This window comes from Vidua chalybeata, chromosome 23 (assembly GCF_026979565.1).
Source record: "Vidua chalybeata isolate OUT-0048 chromosome 23, bVidCha1 merged haplotype, whole genome shotgun sequence".
In the NCBI taxonomy this organism is placed as follows: domain Eukaryota; kingdom Metazoa; phylum Chordata; class Aves; order Passeriformes; family Viduidae; genus Vidua; species Vidua chalybeata.
In genome coordinates, this window is record NC_071552.1 from 5,268,157 (window position 1) to 5,287,951 (window position 19,795).

Here is a 19,795-nt window from a genome sequence, read left to right on the forward strand (position 1 = left end):
TGTTGCCTGCAGCCTTACCTGTCCTAGTTCAGAGCAGGGGCAGCACCTCCCTGCCTCCCCTCCCGCGGGAAGGCGAAGCCCGGGGAGGTGTTGGCACCTTCCGTGGGGTTTGGGGTTGGAGGAGGCAGAGTCAGGGCTCACTTTTGGCTTCTGCTCCTGGCTCTGTGCTTTCCGGCTGGTGTTAAAACACAAGCTGTCCCCAGCTCGATGAAGCTGGAGAGGGGGGAAAACCCACCCGAGTCAGTGGAAAGAAGCAGCTCCAGCTGCAGCCTGAGCTCCCTGCCAGGAGAGGAGGGGGCTGCTGAGGAGACCAGCCAAGGCTCTGGGTTTTGGACCCCATTAGATATGGAGACATGTCCCAGACCAAACTCCACTGTACCTGGGCTTGCTTTCCTCCCTTCCTGCAGTTATCTGGCCACCCAACATCTGGATTTTGTGTCCCCTTCCACACCTGTGTCACTGTCCACCACAAGCATCCAACATTGTTTTTAATTATTATTTCCCCCTCTGCTACGGTCACAAACCCCACACTTTAAAGAGGAGTGACCCCAGGCAGCTGCTGTTTGGAGCCAGGGCTGTGTGTTCACTGTAGGTAGGGATGTGGCTTTTAAGAGGAGATAATAATAGAGAGGGGGATGTAAATACATCCTGGAGTAAAGGGAGAGCAGCCTTTAACCCCACTCCTCATTACTCAGCACTGGCCAGACTCTGGTCTCCCAGGAATCCTGAGGTGCCTAATGCTGCTTGGCCCTTTCAATTCTTTTTCAGATTAGGCTGAGGGGGGGAAACCAAGTGTGGAGGAGCTGGTCCCTGGACTGGCACACCCAGGAAGGCTAAAGGAGCACAGCCCAAGCCCTGAGCGTGGGCTTCTCCCTGTAGGAGGCTTAACAGGATGGATCCACCACCCCCAAACTGCTGCGAGGACGTCCCAGGATGTTCCAGTGCCGCACAAAGGGCGCTCCAGAGGCCAGGAATTTCATGAACTAATGGAGAAGTAGGGCTTAAGAGGAAAGAAGGAGTAATATATACGTAGTGATTTCCCTTCCTCCGTGACAGCCAGTTGTTCCCTGTTTCTGAGTGGGTTCCCAGCCAGGGACAGAATGTTTCTGCCCATCTCCTGGTGCTTGCCACGCTGAGCACAGAGCAGCTACCTGGATTTACAGCCTGAGACTTTTATATTGCTGCAGGGTTTTTCCTCACTGCAAGGGAATTCAGTCTGAAATGGGGTGAATGAAGGGTTTGTTAATGAAGTCACACAACACACACACAGAGAAACAAACAAAGAGCAACAGGAGGAGCTGGCTGCATTGTATTATTCTCATAGGTATTTTCCACAAGTCTGATTTAGCCGGTTGTCTTATTCCAGCTGGAGGAAACCCCATGTGGATCCAGCTGTTGGTTCAGAGCATGGAAACTCCTTGTACGTGTGTCCTGTTGGAGTTTTCCCTGGGGCCCAAAGCCCTCTCTGTCCCTGGCTAAGGGAAGGACATGGGAACCTCCCGAGGCACCTTCTGAAATGAGATGCTCTCCAGCTGGCATGGGCCCGGTGCTTTCCAGCTGGGAAGGGTTGCTGAGAATCAGCCCTCTGGAGTAAACCCTTCCATGGTGGTGGAGGGGGGAATGTGCCAGCCCCTCTCCCGGGACAGGACCCCCAGAGCCTGGGAAGGATCAGACCCGTGCGGGCAGCGCTGGGGCTGAAGAAGGGGTTAATACTGGGAGAGCAACAGGCTGGAGTTGACACTTGGAGGCAGGCGGGGCTGCCGGCGCCTGATTGGCCTCAAATCGTATCCAAAAGCGGGTTGGGGCTTTTTTAGATTTTTTTCCCCTTTTTTTTTTTTTTTTTTTTCCTTCACTGCTTCTTCGTCGTCTTCTTCTTCTTTTTTTTTTTTTTTTTTCTTTCCCTCGTTTGGGGGGATATTTTTGATTTTTTTTTTTCCTTTTTTTTTTCGGTCGAGGTTTTTTTTTTTTTTTTTTTTTTTTTTCTCCCTCTCTCTCTCTCTTTCACTTCTCCTCCTCCCCCAGGCTCCGGCTGGCAGGGGAGGGGAGTGGGGAGAACAGCGAGAGATCAAAAATAAACCTCTTATGTCAAAGCCGGGGGGAGAAAGTATAAATACAGCGGGCTCGGCGGCCGGCGCGGAGGCTGCGGGGGAAGAGCCCGGGGGGCGCGGGGCCGTGCCGGGATGGGGCGGCGGGCGCTGCTGGGCGGCCGGGCCCCCCTCCACCTGCTGCTGCTGTGCCACGCCTGGGCGCTGCCGCCGCCGCCCCCGCGGGACGCGCAGCCGGTGCTGCCCGCCCGCCTGCCCGCGCCGTCGGGGCAGCTGGCCCTGCGCCTGGCCGCCTTCGGCCGCGCCGTGGTCCTCCGCCTCCGCCCCGACACCACGTTCCTGGCCCCCCGCCTCCGCCTCCAGCGCCTGGGCGGCCGCCGCCCGCCGCCGCCGCCGCCGCGCCGCGGCTGCTTCTACGCGGGCGCCGTCGAGGGCAGCCCCGACGCGCCCGCCGTGCTCAGCAGCTGCGGCGGCGGCCTCAGAGCCGCGTTCCTGCTGGACGGGGCGGCCTACGAGCTGCAGCCGCTGGGGCCGGCCGCGCCCGGGCCGCCCTGGGGCCGGCTGCACCGGCTGCGGCGCCGCGCGGCCCCGCCGGGAGCGCGCCCCGCCGGCAGCGGCGGCCCCGAGCCGCTCCGCAGGGCCCCGCGCTTCGTGTCGCAGGCTCGCTACGTGGAGACGCTGCTGGTGGCTGACGCGTCCATGGTGCGGTTCTACGGGGAGGACGTGGAGGTAAGGGCTGGCGCTGTCCGCCGTCCCCCCTGCCCGCATCCCTCTGTCGCCGCTTGTCCTGTCTCTCCATCCTTCCGTCCCTTGCTGTCCCCGTCCCGGCCGCCTCTCCGCCTCCTCCCATCTCCGCTCCTGCGCTCCCGCTGCCTCTCTGTCGCCTTCATGCCTCCGTCCTCCCTACACATGCATCCCTTCATCCCGCTCTGTCCCGTCCCCATCCCCGCTGCCTCTCCTCCTCCTCCTCCTCCCAAATTCACTCCTCCAGCCCTACCGCCTCTCCGTCCCCTCCGTCCTGCCCGCTGCCGGGTCCCCCCTCGCCCTCCCGATCCCGCCAGCCCCGGGACACCGGAGCCAACTTCGGGTGAGCGAGGGACCTCGGTGCCCACCTTCGCTCGCTGTGTGGGGGCTGTCGATCCCCGGGGCAAAGCTGCACTGCTGATCTGTGGGGTTCGCTCAGTGTTTGGGGAGCCTTTCCCAGTCCCAGCATCCCTCCCAGCGAGCCTGTCTCTGCACACACCGGGCACTGTGATGTCCCTTCAGCCCGGTGTCCCCAAAGGTGGGGACAGGGCGGGTTAATGCCCTTCCTGCTCCGAGGAAAGAGCCGCGCCGCACAGCAATGGGCTTAAATTCCCTTCCGAGTGGGAGCCGGGGCCAGATAGTAAATAAAGCTGGGGCTGAGTAATGCGCGGCCCCGCTCCTGAGCCACCTGTTAGCAGCTGAGCAGATGGATGAGCAGCCACCAGCGCCGGGAATTCTCACCCTCCTTAAACACTCTCTGCAGAGACCCTGCCCCCAGCAGGCTTTTGGGGAGACCCAGGAGCAGAGACCGAGGTGCCTCAGCCCCCACACCCATCTCCAGGGCTGTCCATGTCCATTCATCAGCACCAGGTCATTTTTTCATGCCTCTGGCAAAGCCAGCTCCCCAGCCCGACCCTGCAGGGATGGGTGCTCCAAATTCAGGTTTGCACCATTGGAAATGCTCTGAGGTCTTTGCAAGGGATAATTGTGCATTGAAGTTGCTCCTTCTCAGGTTGTTTGGGCTGGGAGAAGAGTCCTTGAAGCTGGAGCTCAGCAGGGAGCAGCTGGGAATCTGAAACCAGGGGCTGCACTTTGGCTTGGCTTTGCCACTTCTACCGACTTTATCCTTCCCCTAGGGGCTTCTCTGCTCCTAACAAAGCAGTATTTTAATTCCAGCCCTGCTCAGGCCAGGCTGGACCTTGGCAAATGCTAAACCTTGGAGCTTCAGAGGATTTCAGCTGCTCAGCATTGCTCTGTTTTTTGCCCCTTGCTTGGTTTTGCCACCCAGCCAGGCTGGCAGGAGCAGGTAGCAGAGGGTCAGTGAGCGAGGGGTGATGCACTTGGAGGTACCCTGAGTGCTCACAGTGCTCAGAAAAAAAGTTTGAAGTGGAGTAAGCTGAAATATTAAGCAACAGACATATAAATGGTGGTGGGAATTACTCTCCCTTTAGTGTGGAGTTGGTCTCTGATTCCCCAAGAGGGCAGAAAAAATAACAGAGTGAACCTTCTGCACCCAGCTGGGCACCTGGTGGTTTGAAAGCAACACCCAAGGGTGTCTACATTGCTGGAAATAAGGTGATCTATTTGCACTGGGGAAAATCCTGATGATGCCCAGCTTGAGCTGGGGAAAAAGCAGCAGCTCCCTGTGTAAATCCGTGAAGGCAGCAGCAGAGTAAATGGCACCTGCACTTGACCAAGGGGCTGGAACTCGGGCACCCTGCCCTGGTTTGGCTGCCCCAGCCCTGGGCTGGGTGATGCTGCCTGGTTGGTTCCCATTTTACCATCATTTCCTCTGCCCCTAGAGCAATATCTTTGCATCAGCTCTCAGGGAGGGGAAGGAAACCTTCAAAGAACTTGTTTTGGATGAATAGAGTAATAGCATATTAAAATATTTGGGAGAAAACTTCCACCAGCCCTGGTGTAGCAGCTAAAAAAACAACAACCAAAAAACCACCTGCTGTGTTTCTGTGTCTTTTGTTCTCTGGAACAAGAATGCAGGGAGCAGCACAGCAATCTTGCTTCTCCCTAAATACCTTTCTTGTGGGGCAAAAAAGCAGTGGCAAGTGCTGGTGAGATCTAGGAGAGATGCCCAAGGAGTAGAAATGTTGAGTCAGAACAAACCATATTTATATAATGACTTTTCTTCCCGTAACCACACTTTAATTACCAAATATTTATTAAAGGTCACCAGCATTGTTTGTATTCCCAGTTATTTTCTTGCATAAGTTGTAACAGCTCGAGCAGAAGAGTCACCCCAAGATGCACTCAAGCGTTGAGAGTTATAATCAATGCCATGCTTGTGGTGGGAAAATGCTGTTCATGATTTATTTCCCATCAATTTGAGCCTTACAACTCAGCTGTTAACCTAATTTAGACAACAAGGGCTTATTCTACATTCATCAATACTTTTATGTAAACCAGGAGGGAGTGGTGAAGTGAGAGCAGAACCAGACCTGAAATTTGGAGGTTTAATCGTTGTTTGGGCTTGATGATTGCAGGGGATGGGGGATCTGGGGGGACATCAGCAGCAGGACAGTGCTGGGCAGTAAATCCTGGGGGATGTGGCAGGGTTCAACCTGCAGGGACTGGGAGGAGCCCCATGATGTGGGGATGGGAGCGAGGCTCCAGGCTGGACACGGCAGCTTTTGCATTTTTCTTGCAGTGCTTGAAAACAAAGGGACTGTGAGCACCACTCACAAAGTGAAGTGGGGTTTTGAGCAGGGGGAACTGAGGCAGGGGACGGGGCTGATCCTGCCCGTGTGCAGGAGGGCTGAGCACCTGCAGCTGGGCTGCACTTGTGAGGATGCTCTGCATGCCTGGGGAACGTTTGCCAGGACACCTAAAGCACCAGGCAGCTCCAAAACCCAGCTGCAGCATCCCCAGCCAGTTGGCAGCCAAATGGGATTCCTGTGGTGGGATTTCTCCGGTCTCTTGGTGCAGATGAGACACATTTCCAAGCTTTCCTCCGCAAGCACAATGGCTGTGATCCCCTCTCCCTCCTCCTATGGAGCCCTTCCTGCCTCCCAGGGCTGGTAATCACTGAGGACCACAGCAGAATCAGATCAGTCTGGAAAAGCTGGGATTCCTTGCTGACTTCTGTGTTTTTTCCAGGCAGATTGATGAGGTTTTAGGAGTGCTGTTGCAAACCCTTCCCTTTAGGACCAGACAGGAGTGCAGGGCACGGGTCCTGCTGCCAGCTCTCCCACTCCCACATGGACTGGAGGTAAATCCAAAGCCACCCTGGAGCCCCAGGTCCCCTCATGTCTGCCTCTTAGGCTTGCTTTAGGGTATTTTGCAGTGTGAGTGGGTAAATTCGCTTAATCCCTTGAAAAAAGAAGCCAGCCCCTCCTAAGCCCATCCCAAAGGCAACTGGAGTGGGATTAAAGGGGATCTTTGCAAAGGGAATGCAGCGTGGTGCTGCCATCCACCAGCTTTTCCTCTGGGATTTGTCCTTTGAGGGTGACCCTGAGCCTGTATCCTCTTTGGGGCAGGGGTGGAGGACCAGGCAGCCTCCCCAAATGTTCCTCTGGCTGGGGCACTCGCCTCACACCAGGGTATTCAACAGCTGCTGCATTTCAGGGCTTCAGAATGAAATGTGCTGGCTCCCAGCGTGTAGCACTCCTGCTCTGGGATGCTCTCAGGATGGGTTTTACTCCATCTCTGCCTCTGTGGAGGTGGGGACAGTCTGGATGTGCCTCAGTTTCCCCTGCCCTGAACAGGGGTAATTGCTGCTTTTGTGATTCAGCCCCAAATATCCAGCAAAGAGGGGAAGAGAAGGGAGGGGAAAATCATGTGGCAAACAGAAGAGGGATGGGCAGAGAGCCTGGCAGGCAGGAGGGCAGCCAGGCTGGCAAGGTGTGCCCCTCACCCCTGGCTTGCCCCCCATTTCCCTTGGCTGCCTCCCACATTTTTGTGAGGGAGTTCTTGGCCCGGGCTTGAAGCCACAGGAGGAGGCTGGCAGGGCAGCCAGCAGCCCCTGGGCACCCACGCCAGGCAGAGCTCACAGATGGAGCCCTGGGGGAAAGGAAAACCTGGGATGTTTTTACCAGTAGATGTTTAAAAGCTGGGCAGCCTTTACCTCTAACCCTGGGCTTGCTCCCTTCCATCTGCCTGTGCTCCAGAATCTCAGCATTTCTTTCTTTTTTCCCCCCTCTGCTGAAATGCTGGTGTTGAGGGAGAAAGCAGGGAAAAAGCCCAACCAAATCCAACCAACAAGCAATCCTACAGCCCCAGGCTGGGCTGGACACTGCTCCCCACACACTGGGGAGCAAGTTGGGGGAGGCAGGTTGTGCTGGGGTGCTCTGGGGGTGCTCCCTGCTGTCCCTCTGTCCTGGGTGGGTCCAGCAGCATTCAGTCATTCTGTGCATACCACAATAATAGTGTCTGTGTAAGAGCAGTTTCACCCATCAAAATAATAATAATTAAAAATAAATGCCAGGCTTCAGCTTCTGAGTGGTTCCCATGAAAGGGAATGTAAGCAGAGACTTTGCAAGAGCCTGTATCAGAAAGCTCAATCCTTCAATGAGGGCAAAGACAGCCACTTCAGTTCCCCTTGCTCTGATTTGTATTTATTTTTGCTGTCCCTCTGCCTGTGCTGTTTGCTGCTGGAGGGCTCCTGTCAGTGCCTGGCTCAGGGCAGGGCTCTCCCAGACACAGTGGTGCTGTGACAGGAGGGATCTCGGAGCTGCTGTGTGGCAGACAAGAGTCATCCCTCCTCATTTTTAGGGAGAAGTGGGTGGAAGTGGATATTGAGAGCAGAGGGAGCCCAGGGTTGCAGCTGGGGAAAAAGGGGCAGGAGGTTTGTGGGGCATCACCCTCCACAGTGCCTTGACATAAATGCAGTGCCTGGGGCAGCAAAGGGATACTCCATGACCCTCTCTGGTTCACACTGGTGTCCTCTCCCCCCAGAGCAGGTAGGAGGCTGATTTTCCAGCTGTGTTTACCAGACATCCTGCCAGATCTCCCAGGATGCTGGCTGGAAATGGCAGGGAAGCTCCTTGTGCCTGCAGGGCTGCAGTGCCTGGCAAGAAGGCAGAAACCAGTGTGTTTGCAGCCCTGGGCTCCTCAAACCCAACCCAAAACACTGCCCTGCACCTGATCCCAATCCCCACATCCTCAGCCTCGGTGCTGGGAAGGAAACCCTGCAGAAGGCAGCGTTCCCTCCTGGGTGGATGGTCAAGCCAGAGCCGGTTTGCAAAGGCAGAGGGAGGATGGGACCAGCGGGATTCAGCCCTTCCCCAGCCAGTTGTTGGCCAAAAGCACTCAGCTGGCTCTCCTGAGCCCTGAGGATCCGTAATTTGCTTTTGGCCATGGCTTCAAGCCCTTGGCTAAGCCAAGGCAGTGCAGGTGGATTGCTGCTCTCCCCAGAGCAGTCAGGGTCCATCTGAAACCCAACCCATTCCTGCATAGGCCAGGGATGGGTATAAATAGACTCCAGATGGTGGAACAAGTGGATTTGACCTTTTAATCTTCACTAAATAGCTGTTTGTTCGTTTTGCTTTCCATCTTCCCTTTCCAGACACAGGGAAGGTGGACAGATGTTTTCCAAGTCCCTCTGTTCCTACTGCCGAGAGAGGTTTTTGGCTGGATGTACCCCTGAGGATGTGAGGGCTGGTGTCCTGGGGGATTTGTGGTATGAGCTGAGATCTCCCAGGTCAAATCTACTGCTATGGACAGAAACCTCTAGTGGGTTAGAAAAGGATGCAGATTTATTCCCTTGGAAATGAGGGATGATCCCAGGATGAGCAGCTCCAGCGCAGAGCATCCTTCTAGATCTTCAAGGGCATAATTTTAAGAAGGCTTTGTGATATTTTTAGCAAGGTTCCCAATGGACTTTCCCCACAGGGTGAACAATTCCCCCAAGTTTCATGGAGCAAGCACTTGTGGGGATCTCGCCTCAATTTCTTGCCTCTGCGGTGACTTCTCCGTGACATGAGCTGCGTGCTCCGGGCTGGATGTGAGTCATGGCGTGGAGGTCTGGCCAGTCTAAATAAACCAGTCTATCCCCTGCTCCCAGCAGCCTCGCTGGGGCCTGCCCTTGGATAATGAGCCGGGAAGGACTTGGGATATGTCTTGTTGAAACAAAACATCTGTTTACGTGGAGCTGCCAGTGGCAGGATAAAATATGGCAGAATAATTTAAAATAGCCACAAGTGCCCTGGGCAAGTGCCTCTTGGTGCAGCAAATATGCTGTATCCCACTTAACATCTCCCTCATTTGCTAAGAAAACAGCATCCTGTGTCTCAGAAAATGGCATTGTCCTGGCAGTACCATGATGGATGAGCACACAGAGTCAGCTTTGCTGAGGAAATGTATTTTGGGTGAAACTTGGCTATCAGAGAGGGCTCCCATCAAGTCCTTTCACTTTAATTAGGCTCTGAATTGAGACCGCAGGGTGTAATTTGTCTGGGGAGGAGAGAAGGCACTTTCTCTTTCCCAATACCATATTGTGTAATAGCTGCATTTTTTACTCCTGACTCGGGGCCGTGAGCGATGCCAAGCAGAGGAGGAATTTTGATGCTCTGATAAGATGTTTACATCAGCCTAAACATCGCTGGCGCTTTTGACATATTAAGTAATCCCTGGTCATCACCAAGCAGGGGATGCTGCTGGGCAAAGTCTTGGCTGTCAAAGTGGTTTAGTCCCAGTTTGTCACCAAAGATGCTGGGTTCAAGCCCTGTGACCAGCACAGGCAGAAGTTTTACTCCAGCAAGGTGTGTGTGAGTTGGTTCCTGCCCTGGGGCAGTGAGGGCACGGTTAATGCTTTGGGAATATGCAGAGAACTCTCCAGAATGCTGAAGTTTTCCCCAAGGAATTTCTTCCAGAGGGATTTCTAGGTGCAAAGGGTTCATGGGAGAGGAGACGCAGCGTTTGGAGGAGGGGATGCAGGGCTTGTCCACCAGCACAAGGTGTAAAGTATCACCTACAGGAAAGGCAGCACTGAGTCCATCAGCCCATGGTCTGGATGTGATGGGCTTCATAAATGAGGCTGATTCTTTTGAAACAGAAACAATTGCCCGGTAGCAGAGTTTTTACCCAGGCTCTGCCTGCACATCTCTTCCACAGAACCACATCCTGACCCTGATGTCCATGGCAGCTCGCATCTACAAGCATCCCAGCCTGAGGAACTCCATCAGCCTGGTGGTGGTGAAGGTGCTGGTGGTGGAGGAGGCAGCGGCGGGGCCCGAGGTGTCCGACAACGGCGGGCTCACCCTGCGCAACTTCTGCAGCTGGCAGCAAAGGTTCAACCCCCCGAGCGACCGGCACCCCGAGCACTACGACACTGCCATCCTCCTCACCAGACAGGTCAGCACCCCAGGGAACGCCCTGGTGCAGAAAGGAAAGGGCTCAAGGCATCCATGGAGGGGGAGAAGGGAATTGATCATGGAGGGCGATGCCCCACCGTGCAAAGAATGCAGCAAAGCAGTTTGGGGGTGGTTTCATTTGGGGTGCAGACCTGTTGCAGTACAAGCTGACTTGTACTGAACGTGAATTTGGCTATGGATAAGAAACCCAGCCCAGTTCCATAAACCAGGCTCTGGGCTCACTGACAGAGGTCTCAACCAATAACAGCTCTCCTGAAATACAAGCAGTTGAGTGGTTCAGCATCTGGAGGGTGTAGAGATTAGACCAATGGCTGTTTAGAGCTGGGAGCTTTGAATTGCCTATAAGAGCAAGCCCTGAACAGTAAAACAGGCTGTTTGGCTGATGGATAGTTGCTCACAGAGATGGGTTGCTCACAGAGATGTTGGGGCTGAATGTGGGGCTCCCTCCCCCTGCTGACCTCTGCCCCTGCCTGGCACAAACAGGACTTCTGTGGCCACCAAAGCTGTGACACGCTGGGAGTGGCGGATATCGGCACCATGTGCGACCGCAACAAGAGCTGCTCCGTGATCGAGGACGAGGGCCTGCAGGCAGCCTACACCCTGGCTCATGAACTGGGTAACAGGGGTCCCTTCCCAGGGGAAGTCTGCTTCTTCCAGTCCTGCTGCTGGGAGGGGTCGTGACACAGCCCAGCACCAGCATCTCCTGGCTGGGGATCACCCACTGAGCCTTGGGGAGCTTCTGGCACTGACAAAAGCTGGCTTGCACCAGCAGAAACACTGAGTGCCCAAACTGGTGTAAATTGGTGCATTTGCACCAGTTCAGAAAGCATTTCTTCACTGGACGGGCTCTCAGGCATTCACAGGGGCTGCCCAGGGAGGTGGTGGAGTCCCCATCCCTGGAGTTGTTCGAGAGTGCCTGGACATGGCACTCAGTGCTCTGGGCTGGGTGACAGGGTGGGGATCAGTCACAGGTTGGACTTGAAGATCCTGGAGGTCTTTTCCAAGCCTATCAATTCTACGATTTACCTGTTGTGATGAGCTCAGGCATGGGATCGAGCACATCTCTGCCTTGGTTTGCCATTCCTGCACTGACTAATTTTTGCCCAGAGAAGCTGTGGCTGCCCCATCCCTGGGAACATTCTAGGTCAGGTTGGACGGGGCATGGAGCAACCTGGTCTAGCTGAAGGTGTCCCTGTCCATGACAGGGGATAGAATGAGATGAGCCTTAATTCCCTTCCATCCCAAACCATTCTAAGTTTCTAAAAATTTGGGCTGCTTTGCCCTGCACGCAGCAGGCTGTACCACTGAGATAGACCAAGCAGGGTTTTGTGCCTTCTGATTTATGGAAGCAAGCAGCTTTGGCAGACACAGGAGCTGAGGGGTACCTTACAGATGGTCCCACACACCATCTGCTGAGGAGCAGGGGCTGGGCTGGGGAGCTCAGCTGTGCCATGCCCTCTGCTCCCCAGGCCATGTGCTCAGCATGCCCCACGACGACTCCAAGAACTGCGAGCGGCTCTTCGGGCCCCTGGGCGAGCACCACGTGATGGCTCCGCTCTTCACCCACTTGAACAAGACCCAGCCCTGGTCTCCTTGCAGCGCCATGTACCTCACCGAGTTCCTGGATGGAGGGCATGGTAAGGCTCCAGTCAGCTACATCACCACTCAAAACAGCCTTTTCCTCAGCTCGGGCTCTTTGCCGTGCCTGGAGGGGGTGTGGGGTCAAGGGGGAGTCAAACCAGACCATGGACAGAGGTGTGGGGTGCCCTGCTTGGTGCAATCAGTGGCATCAAGCCCTGAGAGCTCCATCTCCAGCCTAACTGTTGAGCCTTGCCCAGGTGACTGCCTGCTGGATGCCCCGGCCGAGCCCGTGTCCCTGCCTGCCGAGCTGCCCGGCCAAAGGGCCCTGTACAGCCTGGACCAGCAATGCCAGCAGATCTTTGGCAAGGACTTCCAGCACTGCCCCAACACCACGGAGGAGGACATCTGTGCCCAGCTGTGGTGCAGGACGGGCAGTGGGGAGCCCCTCTGCCACACCAAGAACGGCAGCTTGCCATGGGCCGATGGAACCCCCTGCAAAGGCGAGGGGCTGTGCTGGGATGGGCGCTGTGTGCAGCAGGATGCCCTGAAACCCCAGGTAAGGGGACGCTGGGGAATGGTGGTGTGGTGGCTGCACTCCAGGCACCCACCAAAGCCTCCCTCTCACCCCCCTCCACAGCTGGACCGGGAAGGGTCATGAGTTGAGATAAAGACTGAGAAATTACTCACCACTCACCATCACGGGCAAAAAGGCTTAAGTTAGAGATGTTAATTGAATTGATTAGTAACAGAATCAGAATAACAAGAAGTAAAATAAGACATTAAAAACACTTTTCCCCCATACCTCCCTCCTTCCCAGTTCCCTTCTCTCTCCAGTGGTGCAGGAGACAAGGAATGAGGGTTATGGTCAGTTCATCACGGGTTGTTCTTGCTGCTGCTCAGGAAGAGGAGTCAGCGTCCTTCCCCTGCTCCAGCATGGGGTCCCTCCCATGGGAGGCAATTCTCCACAAATTTCTCCATGAGTCCTTCCCATGGACACGTTCTCCACAAACTGCTGCAACATGGGGCACTCTTCCACAGGGTCAGTCCTTCCAGGACAGGCTGCTCCACTGGGTCTTCCACGGGCTCCCAAGTCCTTCCAGCATGAGATCCTCTCTCCACAGGTCCTGCCAGGATCCTGCACCAGCTCAGGTTTCCCACAGGGTCACAGCCTCTTGCAGGCATCCCCCTGCTCTGGTCTGGGTTCCTCCATGGGCTGCAGGTGGATCTCTGCACCCCCATGCCCTCCACGGGCTGCAAGGGCAAAGCTGCCTCACTGTGGTCTTCCTCACAGAATTTTGGGGGAATCTCAGTTCCGGTACCTGGAGGAATCCTTGCCTTTCCTCCTGCACTGCCCTGGGTGTCTGCAGAGCTGTTCCTTTTATATTCTCACTCCTCTCTTCTCTGCCTAATTACATCTGCCTAATAACTTTTTTTCCTTCTTCTTAAATACATTATCCGCAAGGTCAACACCATCTCTCCTGGGCTCGGCCTTGGCCAGTGGTGGGTCCATCCTGGAGCTGGCGTTGGCTCTGCTGGACACGGGGGGAGCTGCTGGCAGCTGCTCACAGCAGCCACCCCTGTAGCCCCCCCAACAAACCCCGAAGGGGCTCGACCCTTTGGGATTCCCAAATCTCTGACCCCACCCCTGCCATCTCCTTGACCGGCTTTGGATTGGGCTGATTTATTTCTGGATGTCTCTCCTTCGTTAATATTTATTTCTGGCAAGTCCAGCTCATGGACAAAAGTCTGCTACTGAGCCGTGGGCTGGTCTGAACCAAAACAAACAGTGCAGATCTGCAATTAAATCATGACTTTTTGCCCTGCTGGGGAAATTAGCAGCAGTTTCAGAGTCAGTCAGCAAAGTAGTCAAAGCCCAGCTTAACTTGAAGCATGTGAACAGGCCGGTGGCAGTCGGTATTAACTTTGTGTGAAGTCTGTGCCAAAGCGCTTTTCTGGATCAGGGCTGGGGGAGATTTTAGCATTGCTCCAGCCTCGAGCTCGCTCTGGGAGGGAGCAGCTGGGGATGGGCAGGCTCAGAGATGGGCTCAGCAGCTTCTCCTGGCCTCTTGCAGCCAGCGCTGGACGGCGGCTGGGGCCCGTGGAGCGCGTGGGGCTCCTGCTCCCGGAGCTGTGGGGGAGGGATCCAGTTCTCGCACCGCCACTGCGACAGCCCCAGGCCCCGGCACGGCGGCAGCTACTGCGAGGGCCAGAGAACCAAGTACCAGTCCTGCCACACCGAGGAGTGCCCGCCGGATGGTAAGGATGGCAATTCCCAAATGCCCGCTCCGCTCCCGCGCCTGCTGCTCCAGAAACCTTACAGGGATTGCTCTGCTCTCCCTTGGATATTCATATCTGGGGGGAGCAACAGCTTCCTGCTGGGGGCTGTGACCTTCTGTGGCTGATGGAAGGAGTGTGGGATCCCTCCTTCGTGACATTCCTCCTCTGCCTGCACACTCACCGTGTGCTCTCACTATCCTCAGCTCACTCCCACATCTCTGTGATGGCCAAGGACAGCAGCTCCTGCCAGCTTCCCATGGATTTTGGGCCATGTTTCACCTTTCTTTTCAGGGAAAAGCTTTCGGGAGCAGCAGTGTGAGAAGTACAACAGCTACAACTTCACTGACCTGGAAGGGAATCACTTGGAATGGGTTCCTAAGTATGCCGGAGTGTCCCCCAGGGACAGATGCAAACTCTTCTGCCGAGCCCGAGGGAGGAGCGAATTCAAAGTCTTTGAGGCCAAAGTAAGATGCCTGGAGATGAGACTCTTTAAAGATAGATTCTTGGTGATGAGAATCTCCAAAGATAGATTCCTGGTGATGGGAATCTCCAAAAATAGATTCCTGGTGATGAGAATCACCAAAGTGGGATTCCTAGAGGTGGGAATCACCAAAGATTCTTGGTGATGAGAATCACCAAAGTAAGATTCCTGGAGATGGGAATCACTCCTGTTTACCCCATGTCAGAGCTCATGCCCTAGCTCCTCCTCTGCCTCCCCTTTCCCAGGTGATCGATGGGACGCTGTGTGGCCCAGAGACCCTCTCCATCTGCGTGCACGGGCAGTGCATCAAGGCTGGCTGTGATCACGTCATTGGCTCCTCCAAGAAGCTGGACAAGTGCGGGGTGTGCGGTGGCAATGGCTCCACTTGCAGGAAAATATCTGGCTCACTCAACAGATCCAAGTGAGGCCCAGGGAGAAGGTTCTGCAGGGATGGGCTGTGGGAGAAACACCAGCATCCTCTCTCATTCCCCTTTTCTGTCACTAAAGTTGTAGGCTAGGAATTTATTAGGACCCAAGCCAGCATCCTCAGCTGGCTGGCATTGCAAGAGCCTGGGCTCCTCCCCAGACTCTGGGACTTAAACTCAGTTTATTTTGAGGCAGAATTATACAAGCCAAGTAGAGCTTATTTCCTATAATAATAACTGGTGTGACGGGCTCGGTATGTCACTGCAAATAAATCTGCCCCAACAAGTTTACAAAACACATTTCACACCAGTGCAGTGAGTTAGACACATATTCAAGGGCTGATTGTGATAATCTACAACTTTTCCCTGGGCTTGGGGGTGAATTTGAATCCTGGGACAAGGGCACTGGGGCAGTCACTTCCCTTACCCAACATCTCCATGGCTTTGCCAAAGAGCAGAATTTAAGGCTTTTGTTGGAAAACCATAACAAAAGCCCAACCGTCCAGTTCCATGCAGCGAGGTGACTCACACAGTCAAATTAGATTTCCTAAATTATTTCCTTCCAGGGAACAGCTGAAATGGGGCTTCCACTCTCCTATGAGTTGTTTGTGGTTGACTAAATGGAGATTAGCACAGGAGCTACAGCCAAGAAGAGATCCCATTAAGATCAGGGTGAGGGAGGCCAGGGTGACGGAGAGCAGAGTTTGACTCAAAGGCTTTTTCCAAAATACTCTGAACCTAATTACTGACCACAGCATCCACCATGGGGATCCATGGAAAATGATCCTGTGCTGGCCCCACAGTGTGAGTCACAGTGCTGAGGGCTCAAGTGAAACCTTCCACGTGCTGTCCTGGGAGCCGTGGTGCTCCAGGGATGGGCTTTGGCTGGCTCTGCAGGAAAACGTTTCCCTGGCATGGGAATGTCCTCTGATTCCTCCAATGGGATTACTTCTGCATTGTAGTGGTGGCTGAAAAACCCTTCAAAAAGTGAGCTGAGAGTGCAGAGACTCCATCCTGTTCTGTTGTTCTACATCTATATCTGTATCTGTACCTACATCTATATTATCTCTATATTATCTTTGTCAATAGGTGATGTCACCCTTCAGCATAACCAGTGACAGGCTTTCAATCCCAAACACTTCACCATTTCCAAATATAGGGAGCAAGGGGAATTTCCCACCTAGGCTGGTAATCACAGGGCTGTTCATTTGATTGCATCACTCATTTTCATACGTAATTCAGAGAAATCATCCAGCTGAGCTCACATCTAGAACATCTGCAATATTTCTAACTCTTGAGTGCTCGGGGTTACAGAGGGATGGCTTCAGAGCTAGGATCCTGAGTGCTGTTCCTTACAGGAGTGTGCTCTTAGTAAGGCTTGAGAAATAACTGTGTCCCTTTGCCCCGTGCAGATACGGCTACAATGACATCGTCACCATCCCCGCCGGAGCCACCAACATCGACATCAAACAGCGCAGCCACCGAGGGCTCCGGCATGACGGGAATTACCTGGCCCTGAAGACCCTTGAGGGCAAGTACCTGCTGAACGGAGACTTTGCCATCTCAGCCATGGAGCAGGACATCCTCATTAAGGGCACCATTCTGAAATACAGCGGCTCCATGACCACTCTGGAGAGGCTGCAGAGCTTCCGACAGCTCCCAGAGCCCCTGACCGTCCAGCTGCTGACGATTGCCAGCGAGGTCTTCCCACCAAAAGTCAAGTACACCTTCTTCATCCCCAAGGACGTCCCTTTCAGCAAGCAGAAGGGCAAAGAGAAGAAGTCAGTCAACGTCATCCGACCGATGCTGACCTCCCAGTGGGTGCTGGGTGACTGGTCCGAGTGCTCCAAGACGTGTGGCTCCGGCTGGCAGCGGCGGACCGTGGATTGCCGGGATGTGGAGGGTCAAACCTCCTCTGCCTGCAACAGATCTCTCAAGCCTGAGGACATCAAGCCCTGTGGAGACGTGCCCTGCCCTCTCTGGCGCCTGGGTCCCTGGTCCCCCTGCTCCCAAACGTGCGGCGAGGGCGTGCGGACGCGCAACGCCTCCTGCATCGATTACGCCGGGAAAATCACCGCCCCCGAGAAATGCAGCTCGCCGGGGCCACCGCCGGCCACCACGGCCTGCGTGCTGCGGCAGTGCTGAGCCACGCTGGGCTGCTCGGAGTCAAGGGTGCCACGGGCTTCCACCACACTGGGGCAGGACAGCAAGGGTGCCGTGGGCTCGCGCGCCAGACAAATGACCGCTCTGCAGTGGTTCGTCCCCACCCCATCGATGTCTACCTCAGAGGGGAGAATAACGGCAGCAAAACAGGGAGGAATCACTTCTTTTCCTTTCTTTCTTCCTTTTCTTTCTGGCTGGCTGCTCGCAGGCAAGTTGTAACTTAAAGGGAAAAATAAGCATGTCTGTAGGGTGTTTCCAAAGAGCTGTCGTTGAATATGGTAGCAGATTGCTCTTGTAGGGTTTGCTGGGGTTTGGCACTGGAGAAATTGTGGAGCCTGGTTTTGCCGTCGCCCCATCCCAGCTGCAGGTCAAGGAGGTCCAGGGTGGATGTCTTTGCTGATAAAACTGGGATCTCTTCACAAAAGGCATGGAATGGGTTGCCATCCCCTCCCTGCAGCAAGTGTGGGTGTCCTTGAGCATGAGGAGTGTTTTATCAGGTGTGGGTTTCACTTGGGAGATAAATTGCTCGTGTGAATGGGAGAAGGAATAAGCTGAGAGCCACATCCTGGCATGAATCAGGCAGGAGGACAGGTGAGAGGTGGTTTCTGCTGGATTTATAATCTACAAGGCGACAAACCTCTGTCTCCAAAAACCCCCAGCATCTGTGGTTATTCCTAGAGCTGTTACCCCACACCTCTGTTTCCCCAGCTATAAAATCAAGGCTTAATTACACCTGCTCTGTCTTACAGGGCCACTGTGAGGATTAATTAATTCCTAATTCTGCAGTGCTCTGACTGTGAAATGCCCATTGTGATGCCCTCTGGAGCAGGCAGTCTGGTGTGCTGGCATTTCCTTTCCCATCCTTGGCTTTCAGTCCCCTGTGGGCTCATTTTTTCAGCTCTGCTGTAATTTTGGAGATAATTCGCTAGCCTGGTTTGCAGCAGGGATGAGCCCAGCATCTGTAGATCATGCCAAAGGTGACCAGTGCTGCTCTTCACCTCTGCTTTCCTGGGATATTTGAGAATGCTCAGATCTGGTGCCAGCTCCAGCCATGCTTGAGCAGTTCTCAGTCCAAAACCAAGCCTGGCAAGGCTGGAGCTGCTCTTTCCCGGCGGGAAGCAGCCCCAGCCCTCTCCCCAGCCCAGCTGCTGCCTGGCCCCAGTGCAGATGGCTGTTCAGACCCTGAACTTTGCCCTTTCCAAAGCAATCATTGGCCGTGTGCTGGCAGCAGCCTGTGCCTGGGGAGCAGGGATGGAATTTGGAAAGATTTTGCTCTTGCTGGATGAGCAATTCAGTATCTCCAGGCTCCTCTCATACCCTGCCTTGGCTTCCTTTTTGGCAGCAAAATGTTGAATTTCCAGTAGGATCTGCCTTTTTTTCATAGGAAGGGGAGGAGGGCTGGAATTTTTGATGTTTCAGATTCCCCATTCACATTTATGAAGCAAATCCTTTTCCTTGTCCCTTTTGCCCGAGCGAGTCAAGCTCCTGTGCGACCCTTTCCTGGCTGTCCAGACAGGTTTGGAATGCGATGGTGGGATGAGTTGCTCCACTGAAGACAGAAACCTGAAAACATTAAATATTGCTGTTTTATCTCCCATACATGATTTCTGTCAAAACCACAGAAGCTACAGCCCAGGACTGAGGGTATGGAGTGCTTGGTTCCTTTATTATTTTTAGGAAAGGGAAAAAAAAAAAAAAAACTGAAGGCCAGCTGCAGAGTTTGGATGTAGAGCTGTTTGGGCTGTGGTACAGACCTACCTTTGGGCAATGTTCTACATCTGCTAATTAATCTCCAGGAATTTAAGTTCTAACAAATAGCTGGATGCTAAAGTCATGTAGCCTTGCAGGGTTATTTTCTTTTTCCCCTCTGAGTCTGCAAGGGTTTTAAACTCAAAGCCAGCATGTGTTTCCTCTCCAGTGTCACCACCAGCATTTAGGATGGGTCAGGAATATCAATCTGAGACAGTGCCAAGGAAAATGTCTGTATTTATCACACAGGAGTCGTGCACGCCAAAGGGCTTTTCCAGGTTTTTATAATCACTGTGCAGCTGCTTCGCTGGAGCTTCCTAGATGTAAAAACTCCTTGTTTAGGGCAAAATCCTGCTGCTTTTCCAGCGAGGAGGAAGGTGGGGATCCCCCAGGAGGGGGGATCCAGAGGCAGTGATGCTCTGTTGAGGTGTGGGTGATGCTAAGTGGAATTCCTGCCCCAGGCTTCGGTAAAAACAAGTAGCCTTTACGCTGATTTAAGTCAAAGATGTTTTATATATTAGGCTATATATATGTGTATATATATATGTATATGTTTCCCTTCAGTGAAGGATTGTAGCAATGTACTGAGCCTCTTGTGTTAGGTATTTATTACAAATTTCTGTTTGGTTTTTGTACAGTAGCTGTCTGGAAAGGAGAGAAAAAAAAAAAAAGAAGGAAAAAAGAGATTAAAAAAGACTGTGTTTTAACATGCTGCTCCCACATCCCCTCTCTGAAAGCTGCAGGGAGCTCAGAGAAGGGACGTCTTTGCTCATTGTTTATCAGCTCTGGTATCTGACTGGTGTTTCCCTCCTCCCTGGTGTACCAACCAAGCTGTGTAAGCATAACAAACCCAAACACAATTAAGCTTTGGAATTCTTCTTGAGGAGAGGGGGGGAAATACAATTTTCTGATTTTTAGCCTATTGTTTGTATTTGTTTTTAATTTTGAAAACAGTCTGTTTGCGGCTCTGCCTTTACCCCTCAATAAAGGACTTCCTGCCTTTTA

At 53.9% G+C, this 19,795-nt stretch overlaps 1 protein-coding gene across 1 annotated transcript; it reads left to right on the forward strand.

The window, feature by feature from the left end:
• The first annotated feature begins 1,996 nt into the window (after positions 1–1,996).
• ADAMTS8 (ADAM metallopeptidase with thrombospondin type 1 motif 8) lies at positions 1,997–19,795 on the forward strand. The gene is made up of 9 exons (XM_053963546.1): positions 1,997–2,774; positions 9,855–10,094; positions 10,598–10,730; positions 11,584–11,751; positions 11,953–12,251; positions 13,768–13,951; positions 14,264–14,436; positions 14,699–14,874; positions 16,291–19,795. Exons 1-9 carry the CDS (start codon positions 2,181–2,183, stop codon positions 17,021–17,023), a joined length of 2,700 nt encoding a protein of 899 aa, XP_053819521.1. The 5' UTR covers positions 1,997–2,180; the 3' UTR covers positions 17,024–19,795.

What these genes read in the sequence shown, in the direction of transcription:
- ADAMTS8 (XM_053963546.1), top strand. Translation starts at nt 2,181, where the DNA reads ATGGGGCGGCGGGCGCTGCTGGGCGGCCGGGCCCCCCTCCACCTGCTG. An exon ending in CGAGGAGTGCCCGCCGGATG is followed by an intron (nt 13,952 to 14,263) that starts GTAAGGATGGCA and finishes CTTTCTTTTCAG; the next exon opens with GGAAAAGCTTTCGGGAGCAG. An exon ending in GGCTCACTCAACAGATCCAA is followed by an intron (nt 14,875 to 16,290) that starts GTGAGGCCCAGG and finishes TGCCCCGTGCAG; the next exon opens with ATACGGCTACAATGACATCG.